Source organism: Limulus polyphemus, unplaced genomic scaffold (assembly GCF_000517525.1).
Source record: "Limulus polyphemus unplaced genomic scaffold, Limulus_polyphemus-2.1.2 Scaffold3703, whole genome shotgun sequence".
NCBI lineage: Eukaryota > Metazoa > Arthropoda > Merostomata > Xiphosura > Limulidae > Limulus > Limulus polyphemus.
The window spans coordinates 62,007-72,903 of record NW_013669313.1 but is presented as its reverse complement, the minus strand read 5'-3'; the positions used below and the strand labels follow the sequence as shown (position 1 = coordinate 72,903).

At 31.9% G+C, this 10,897-nt stretch overlaps 1 protein-coding gene across 2 annotated transcripts in view; it reads left to right on the top strand.

Moving 5' to 3' along the window:
• The window catches only part of LOC106469882 (RNA polymerase II subunit A C-terminal domain phosphatase SSU72-like), a 45,391-nt gene extending 37,982 nt beyond the window's left edge, over nt 1–7,409 (top strand). For both annotated transcript variants that reach the window (XM_013930401.2, XM_013930402.2), the window contains exons 5-6: nt 6,761–6,879; nt 7,113–7,409. In XM_013930401.2, coding sequence (XP_013785855.1) covers nt 6,761–6,879; nt 7,113–7,214 — 221 coding nt within the window. In that variant the 3' untranslated portion in view covers nt 7,215–7,409. The remainder of the gene's footprint in view (nt 1–6,760; nt 6,880–7,112) is intronic.
• The last annotated feature ends 3,488 nt before the right edge of the window (nt 7,410–10,897 follow it).

The window sequence follows — 10,897 nt, the reverse complement described above, 5'->3', positions numbered from 1 at the left end:
AAACAACATACATTGTACATTATGTATCTTTCGGTCATAATTCCAGACAAACAAACAACATACATTGTACGTTATGTATCTTTCGGTCATAATTACAAACAAACAACATACATTGTACATTATGTATCTTTCGGTCATAATTCCAGACAAACAAACAATATACATTGTACGTTGTGCATCTGTTGGTCATAATTCCAGACAAACAAACAATATACATTGTACGTTGTGCATCTGTTGGTCATAATTCCAGACAAACAAACAATATACATTGTACGTTGTGCATCTGTTGGTCATAATTACAAACAAACAAACAACATACATTGTACATTATGTATCTTTCGGTCATAATTCCAGACAAACAAACAATATACATTGTACGTTGTGCATCTTTTGGTCATAATTACAGACAAACAAACAACATACCTTGTACGTTGTGCATCTTTCGGTCATAATTGCAGACAAACAAACAACATACATTGTACATTATGTATCTTTCGGTCATAATTACAAACAAACAAACAATATACATTGTACGTTGTGCATCTTTTGGTCATAATTACAGACAAACAAACAACATACATTGTACATTATGTATCTTTCGGTCATAATTCCAGACAAACAAACAACATACATTGTACATTATGTATCTTTCGGTCATAATTCCAGACAAACAAACAATATACATTGTACGTTGTGCATCTGTTGGTCATAATTCCAGACAAACAAACAATATACATTGTACGTTATGCATATTTCGGTCATGATTACAGACAAACAAACAACATACATTGTACATTATGTATCTTTCGGTCATAATTCCAGACAGACAAACAACATACCTTGTACGTTATGCATCTTTCGGTTATATTTACAGACAGAGAGAGAACGGACACACTTTTTAACGATTAACTTTTCCTTTCTTTTATGCATAAAATTATAATCTATAAAATACTTACAGCCTCCCGATGTTTGTCAAAACAGGTCGTTATTTTTAATGGTTTACTTTTAGGCCTGTTTTTTTAGTCAGACTGTTACTTTTACAGTTCGCATACAAGGTAACCATCAAATAATGTTTATCCATCCTAAGAAGTGTATATTTATGCATACACACCAGCTGCTATTAAAACAGGGGAGAAATATGGGTTCTTAGAATCAAACTTAGTATTTATTAGCTGCTGCGGGAATCGTAAATACAGGGAAACTGGTAGTATAGATGTGTTAGTCGATTTTAGAATTCTCTCCTATCATCAGGAACCGGATGTTTATAACCCAATGCGCCAACTAACAGAAATAACCAGAATACTTCTTTCTTACTTTTTTTTTTGCATCAGCAGGGATTTCTTCCTTCTCCAGAAACGGAGTAGATGTCTTCCATTCAAACACTTTTTTTTTTCTTCACACCTTTGTGTGCACGTGCCCTACATCTGTGTAAAGTTAATGATGAAGAAAAGCATTAATACAGCTATTCGGTTCCATATGCTTTTATAATATATATATGTTTACCAAATTTTGATAGTTTTTAAACACAAAATCTATTTTGATTTGTCATTAATCTTGCACGTCTCATTTTGTTTCCCTTAGTTTTCAACTTGACCAAACCTGTCCCCCCTCTGTTTTACAATCAATTAGTCCCACGTATCGTGACCAACATTCATTCTTGATCTGTAATCAAAGACACAAGTGCAGGTCTACTAAATGAAGGGATTGAAATTTTTTAATGTTAACTCAATGCTCCAAAACTTGACTCTGTGCTCGTGATGAGTACATATCCTAAAAGGACACATGAAACTTCAAAGATGCCTCAAATGATCAACATTTTTTTCTCATATTTGCGCAGGTTGAGCAAGACAAGAGGAACAGAGCAGTAACTTTATTGCACCTCAACTTAGCTACGGCTATGGAAAGAGCATATCTAATTAAAAACACCTTAGGTGTGAAAAAAAAAAGGTGTGGCCAAAAAGGATTGAGTGTGCGACTTAAAGGAACGAAATTAAAATTGGCGGCCAAACTGGTAGCTACACTTATAGCATTGATAAGAATTTCACAGCAAATAATCATTCATTAGTTAGCCAGGTGCGTTTTTTGTTCAACTTGGGGCAAGATGGTGGGTAAACAAAATACACGGCCTGCTAATTAATGAATGAATATTCGCTGTAAAATTCTTATCAATGCTTTAAGTATAGCTACCAGTTTGGCTGCCAATTTTGATTTCATTCCTTTAAGTTGCACGCTGAATCCTTTTTTTTTTCTTTTTTTTGGCTGCACCTTTTTTCACACCTAAGGTGTTTTTATTAGATATTGTGACTTTTTGTCAATACACAGCAAGTAAGAAAGTGACACTGGAAAGTAATCAACATTAGTTTTAAGATTGCAACCCAATTTTTTGGAACAGAAGTATACTTTACAGAACCAACCAGATTTTTTAAAATATAAGGTATTAGTTTTTCTTAGCTATAATAGTATTAATAACTTCCTTTATAGTAATGCCATAGAAATTAGATTAACAGTTTCTTGTCACACCCCCCCCCCCCCCATGCAATTGGTACAGCTCTACCAAGCATCATTATACATGTTAATTGCTTAAGCTAATACCATGTTACACTAAACACTCTTTAATTGGGATAATTTCTTTCACCCTATAGTTTTGCTGCTCTAAACCAGTCATTTTTAATACGAATGATAAAGAACTAAAAATGGTCCACCTTTGCTTTGAGGTGAAGCTATAGTGAACATTTCAGACCAAGAGCTTGTGACGTTTTGTGTAGGTGTGTGTGCAAAAATTTTGGTCAAAATTCAGTGGTTTTTGTTGAATATCTTTTCACATATGTGGCTTATATTTAGACCAAATTTTGCAATGTACCAAATTTTAAAAAAATCCAGGAAAGTTAAGTATGTTTTTCTATCAAATAAAGTTTCTGTACTTTCAGTGTGAAGTAAAAAGGAAGAAATTCAATCAGAATTGGAGATTTTATATATCATGAATTTCTCAATGGATTGTCTTGAAATTTGGTATGTGAAGTAAGGGTCCAGTATGTGATAGTCTGGATTACTACAACCTGAGTTACAGAAAGTGGCAAATTGCTAAAGTATCACTCCTGCTAATAACACACAGTGAGTCCTGCAGGTTGTTTTGACTGCATGACACACTACTGTTTACACTATACTGTGTAATTTTAAAAGTACTTAAAAAATATTGTATGGTCTAGTAAATTTTAATATAGTTGGCCTGATATAATTGCAAACAAACAAGATTTTTATAGCTGCATAATATGATTGTTTTTTTTGCATTAATTTTTTTCTCGGTCTTGAATGAGTTACATTGTAATGCTGTTACTAACACTAAACTGTTTTATTGTTTTTAGTGACCTTCCTAACAAATAATAAAGATATTCCTTATTGTATTGAAGTTTTTTTATATATGCATTCCAGATTTATTATTTAACACACATGCCCATTAAAATACCTTGTACTATTTTTGAACTAACAATTTAGTGAAATGTATTCTAAAGCCATTATTGTTTTGTTTTTAGTTAAATATTCAAAAGTTTTAGAAGTCATATTTTGATCAAGACACTGAAACGAAGACCTTCTATGTGTGTTTTACAATCCAATAAAAAGAGAACATATTTTTCCATTAAATGTATAATAGAATGGAAATTTTACCTGTTCTTAAAAGTTTTTGTATATACATATGTTGTATTCACCTCTTCCCATAAATGCTTGAAACTACAAAAGTGACTGAAAAATCAATTTTAATCTTAACCATAGCTCAACCATAGAAATGTCACATTCTGCCTTCAGACATTGTTCAGTTTGTGAGAAGTGTCATCATCGATGGTCAAAGAGTCCTGTACACCTTCAAAGGAGAAAGCTGGTCTTGTGAGCCTTTGTTCCTTGTGGTATTTGAATCTTGGGAATCATGTTTCTGTACAGTACCCCTCTACTATGCACCTGCATGACACAGTAAATATCATGCTGGTACAGGGTAATCAATCACTCTATCATGCTGAATTCATGAAGAGTATATATTGCTTAAACATGGCAAGATTGAATATTTGGTGTGCCTTCACTACTGCCCCACATTTTATACAGTCCATCCCCAGTTAGATACTATGTGTGTATGATGCCACGTGCTTCAGCTAGTGTACATTTAGTGTTAGTGAACATTGAAATTCTTCAGGCAATTGTAAGAAGTGTAAAGGCATATCACTCTGATTTATTTTTATATATATTGGCTTTTTTGGACTTTAAAGTCTTTTAACATGTTGGTTTGCTTCACTACTTCAGTAATGCAACAGAAAAACCAGCTTCTGTGTATCATGCCAGAGCAGCTGATAGTAGTTAGAAAGAACACTGAAAATTCTCAAATAATCCCCTGAAAAGGAATCTGAAGGTTGTTAAATACCATGTCCAATAGTTTCCATTGTTTTGTGAGTTTATTTCTTCTTCCACTTTTGTAACAAGCCCTGATAAGTTGTTCTTCTGTAGAATTCTGCAGAAAGAATTGCTTCTGGGTTTTAACACTTAAATTTGTGAAGGAGTTACAATGTATTTCTAAATTCTTCATCTCCAACAACTACATGTTTTGCAAAATTATTTCAGAATATGTTTTGAGTAACTGCTGCATCATCATTTCACCCATCAACAAGACATGGGACCAAGGAACAACTTAATGCACCCAACTGTGGATACAACCAGTATTTGTTTGACAAGTAGCCTCTACAAATATATACTACATCATCATCTCTGGATTGCTTACTTGAAACTTTTTTTTAAATATTCATACAAGCCAACTAAACCTAGAATAACTTCATTGTTGTCCCCTCCTTCCAAAACTTCCCATGCAAGATGACTGGTAAAGTTAGATATTGATTCTTGTGGCTAACATATTCAAATCTAAGATACAAAGTAAAAAATTGTTCACCAAAGCAGAACAAGTCTTTTTAAAGGAAAAGTATTTCCAAAACACATAATTGTAGACAGATATTTGTTTGAATCAAGTACAGAGTTTGATGAGAACCCTAAAGATGTTTGCATGGATCTTACATGGGTATTCCTCAAAAAAGAAATCCTGGAAGACAGGTCATCAACCTGAGACTTGATCAGTTACTTCAGTTCTGTTATAATGGATATGGTCTTTCATCTTTATACAACTTAAATATAAATTGCTTTCTGCTCAGGTGACTTGCAGTAGTAGGTTCCAGCAGAATTACAATGCTATGCATATAAAAACTTAGTTTTGCTTCAAGTGTTACAGCAATCAGCTGATTAAATTTTGGGCTCACAAATTGGACATTTTTGTTTCTTTTAATATAATATTCAATGTTTATTGTTAGGCTTGAAAACACGGTTTTACTAGAGGATGCACCAGGCATGGATTGTGGGAAAGGAGCATAACTTAGATCACATCTATCAGTTTCACTCACACCTGAAAGGGTATTGTTAGGTGTATGGCATTTGAAATAATGGTACTGTTGAAGACATTTGTAAAAAATGACAACATTGTTGACAGGAGTTTTCTCTCTTTGAAGGTACCTTCTTAATTCACCATTACATGGTGCTAATATAGACCTTTTTTCCCTTAAGATCTGCTTTTTGCATAGCACACAATAATACTGTATTCCTTTAGCATGACTGAATAGTGTAAGCTCTAATGTTTAACCATGATGAGCAAGTTGCTGTTTCATTGACTGTTATGTAGCTTGTGTTTAAATTGGTGTACATTTGATCAGTGACTATTTTTTTTTATGTTGTATATTTGCATCACAAAACCAAAGATTTAAACATTTCAAAATACAGGGTGGCTCAAAATTATCATTCATATTTTAACATTTAATGATTAAATAATTAATGAAATATAACCATGCAGTATTTACATCTTGTAGCCCAACTCAAACAGTTTTTATTCTCATGTTTCTTTTTCTCTCCAGTGAGTAGTGTTTCTCTGAAAAATGGCAACCATGCAAGAAAAAGCTCAGTGCATTGTTTGGCTTGCACACACCAAGTCAGTGACTTTGTTGCAACACAATTACTGACACCAGTACAGGAAAGAAATATGTAGGTGTGTTAAGGATATCATGTATCACACCTGTAGCAAACATCATGGAAATGAAGACATGGGTAACAGACACCATGACCACTCTAACTGAGCATGTTGCAGCGAATTTGGACTGCAATCAAATATTGGTTAGACGTGCTGAGAGCCACCAATGGTATACATGTAGAAGTTTAATAACATGTCAATAAAAACTGTTTCGGTTGTTCTACAGATGTTGAAAACTACATGATTGTATATCCTTACTTAGTTAATTATTACATTTTGAAATAGGAAAGATAATTTTGCATCACCCAGTATTGCAAAAGTTGAATTTTGAAATTTTAGCATAAACAACGGTTTTTTTTGACAAAAATAGCCACTGGTGTCTTTAGGTAATACCATACTTCAGTATTTATATCATCTCATAATAGTAAATAAAATACAGAAGCTGTTTAAAGATGGTGCTTGCATGTTAAGTAATGGATGTAAAGTTGGAAAATTACCTTAAAGTGAACAAAGTTGCATACTTGGGCTTACAATGGATTTAATACACATGGAAGAAAATAATTAGTTCATTTCTGTAGATATACCCAGCAATAATTCCATTAGATTTGAAACAACTCCTATTGTGAATAAATACTTGTTTTTCTATTGTGACTTATAAGTAAAAGGCCTGTCTTGTACACTCTTGTCTTTTCATGTTATTTCTGGTATTTTGCTCAGAACTATCCAAAAGGACACCGATAGAAAACAGCCCTGTGCATATCATTAACATTGACATTCAAGATAATCATGAGGAAGCCACAATTGGAGCTTTTCTTATATGTGAGATTTCACAAATGGTAAATAGTAATTACTCAAGTTATATTTGTTTTGAACAGGTGCTTGAAATTTAAAATTATGTAATCATCTATTAAAGTACACATTTTCTTTTGAAATCTAGTTTACTGCAGATAATGACACTTTATTATTATTATTATTAATTTTTAAATGGCAGTTTTTGAAGCATTAAGAGTTATTTCTTTGTGTACTTGTAACAACAGTAATATGCTAGAATTTTATTTTATTTTTTCAGATGGCTGATTCTGAAGACTTGGATAATGATATTGATGAGCTACTTCAAATGTTTGAGACAAAAGCTCAGAAACCAGTTCTTCACACAATTCAATTTTATTGACGATTACTTCTTCTAGGGCTAAAAGATAATGTTTTTTGAGCATTGTTGTAATTGTCCAGAAATTATTTATAAATAATAAAACCAGAACTTCCTAATTTTTTACTTCATACTTAAAACATTCATGTTCTTCCTGTAAAAAGCTGGAAGCTGGAGAATGTTGAATTAAAGGTCCAAATTAAAGTAATTATAATTATTTTTAAAAGTTCTTCTCGTCCTGAACAAGTAACAGGCAAGCAAATTTGTTTTTTTTTGTTTTTTTATTGACTTACATATGACCATGAAGTGCAGGGTTGAAAAAAAAAATTAAAGTTTTGTTTTTTAAGATAAATGTCCTTGAGAAAATGAACTATGAAGAGATTTGTTGAAAGGAGAATGTTTCATATGCAGTAAAATTTCAAAATGTTATAGATGTCAAGAACAGTAATATTTCTAAGGATATTTATTATCTATACTTTATTTTGTTTAACTTTATAAACAAATAACCATAATAGATAGCTTGTAACATTTTTTTTCAATAAAAGAGTAGTGGTCACATTCAACAAAAATATATGTGTTTCAGTTTATTTTTTATCTGTTGCTCTTCTTACAAAACTTTTCAGTCACAGTTGGAGCTGATGCTCTCAAGAACATACTTAGTACTTGAAATTTACAAAAATGTTTTAAACCATTAAATAAATGCTGTTTTATAACATTAATCAATGATAGTTGGTGAATGAAGACACTGTTCAAATATTTATATGGTCCAATATATTGGCATAGAATTTAAAATTACACCTGAATGTTGTACTGGTATATCACAGGGTAGCTTTAATATTGTTGTTTGTTTTGTGTAGTATAATCTTTAACTTTTAAAGCTAAAATACTGTATGTAAATCAGTATGGTAATTATGACTCACCAATAAAATAAAAAATGAATACAATCATCAATTCAAGGTTATAGACCTTTATAATAGAAAAGCAATTATACAGAAATTATATTATTCATTTACTTTTAAAAAAGTTTATTTATATAAATGGTTTAAACTTTGTTAGAATTTAGAAGAATACTTTGCTTGAATGGAAAGATGGACCTTTCATTAACCAGACATATATTCTGATGATGATGTGGCTACATGTAAATTGGTTAAGAACCTAATTTATCTGAAGTATATAAAACTATTGGATTAGTCCTAAGCACAAATTTTTAAAAGTTAGACATCATTGATATAAGTCGTTTTGAAAGTTAATGTTGTATTTTTCATCTAAATGTAAGATTGCTTAACAAAATATCAAATTTTTGACGAGACATTAATACAGTTGAATCAGATTTTTATATCATTTTATATTTAGTAAAATATTATATAATACACAATGGACTTAAGACAATTTTATACGATTTCACACAAACAAATTTTAGGCTAGAAATTTCCTTCACATCTAGCACATAATAATAAAAATAAAGAACAACAAGAGGGAACACATTTGATTTTCTTCAAGTGCAACCAGCCACAGCCAGTGAAGTCTTTGTTCAAAGTCAATTTTGTAGTTATATTTCATTGCATTAGTTACCATAAAAGGGGATCATGCTTCAGTAGATAATAATAATAATAAAGTTTACACTGTAACAGTAACTGTATATGAACTTACCTTGATGGTACATTTATTATCATCTACCAAAACTTGTGATAAAGGTGTACTTAATATTTTCTGGAACATAAAAGGCTTCTATGTGAAAAAGATTATCTCTGTAGGTGTGGATGATAAATTAGCTAAATGGATAGAATAGTGGCTGGATGGAAGAAAGCAGAAGGTTGTTATAAATGCAGTTCAATCAAATTGGATTAATGTCACAAGTTGGGCACCTCAGGGCTCTGTTTTAGGATCTTTGCTCCTTACATCAATGACACAGAAGAAAGAATGGTCAATAAATTACTTAAATTTGGAGACAGACCTTTCTTCTTCAGGGGCAAACTGGTTATAGGGTTTTTATTCATTTCTACCAAGACTTCTTGAACCTACATGTTTTTGTAACATCCTGAATTAAATTTGCAGATGATATTAAGGTCTTGAGTGTTGCTAACTGTGAAGAGGATGCTGATGCTTTATAAAAGGATTTAGATCATTTAATGAGTTGGGCAAATAAATGGCAAATGGGTTTTAATTATAATAAATGCAAGATAATGCATGTGGGATATCACAATTTGAATTGTAAGTATAATTTGGATGGGAATAACCTTAACAGTATCATGAAAGAAAGGGATCTTCGTGTAATGTTTGATCAGTCTGTTAAGCCTTCCAAGCTGTTGCTGATGGTAGAACAAATAGGATTTTAGGTTGTATTTACAGAAATATTGACTACAAGTCTAAAGAGGTTATAATTTCATTGTATACGTCACTGGTTAGGCCAGATATGGAGTATTGTGTTTAGTCTTAGGAACGACACTGAATTGTTGGAAGGGTTCAGAAGAGGTTTATTAGAATGGTGTCTGGGAGAAGTTAAGATCTGGAATTTTCTCTTGAAAAAAAGAAGAGTTAGAGGGGATCTGTTTGAGGTGTTTAAGATCGTACAGGGAATTGACAGTGTTGATGCATCATCTCATTTCATACTTAATGGCAAAAATCTGTAGGACTGGGGAACACAAATATATATTTTGGCAAGGTAGGATCATCTCAGCTAAGACTGTTTTATTTTTCTAACAGGATGGTTGGACTTTGGAATGGGATGCCTTCGTATGTTGTGAAGACAATATATTTAAGTAAGTTTAAGAGAAAGCTTGATAACTATACAAATGATAAGGAATAGCTTTAAGAAGTTTTTTTTTATATTTATTTCATATTTCAGTTTAGAGGATGGTACAGCTGAGATGGACCAATAGGTCCCTTGTTATATTTAAAATATAAGAGAATTAAAAATGTATACAGATTATTTATAGAAAAAAAAAATAATGTGTTACTCTTAAAATCAGCACACCAGGCTTCAGTTACAAAGTTTCACCTACAAAACTTTAGACCTTAGCTTTATATTTAAGCAAAAATTGGTGTTTTGAAGATAAGAAGTAAAAAGTTTCCTTGTGAAGTATTTATTAGACTTTGGTTACTATAGCAACTTTTTAAAAATTCTATAGCAGTGTTTATGTACACTAGTATATGTGTAAAAAGCAAATTATGTTGTAAATTTTTTTGCTCACAAATAATTACATAAGTCTAGTTTATATACATGTTTAGCTTCCTTGTGGTTGCTGGCATTAAGGCTGAATACGATTTTGCAGTAAATTATTTACATTTTAAATTTAACATGTAAAAACATCAATTTCAGCAAAGATGTACACATCTTTCATCTATATATTTATAGTAAACCTTCTGATGATACTATCAGGTCTGTGGGTACTAACTTGCTCATCTCTAGTGTACAAGTTCATTAATTTCCACTGGGCAGTATGAAAATATTAATAATACTGTTACGACAGTGGAAGTCATGCGACACTGGGAGCATGCATGCTGGAGTTTTTAGAAGGATCATGACTTATCGAGGAACCTCGCGAATGTCCGAGTGTTTGCCAGGCGCCCTCTTTTTTTAGCATATAAGCCCGGCGAGAAAAACCAGCACAATTGCATAGAGAGATAGATTGAAGATTTAAATAATTGAGTCAAGCGAACAGTAGGCACCGTAAGTAAAGTGTGTGAACCACTGTAATTTATAACGT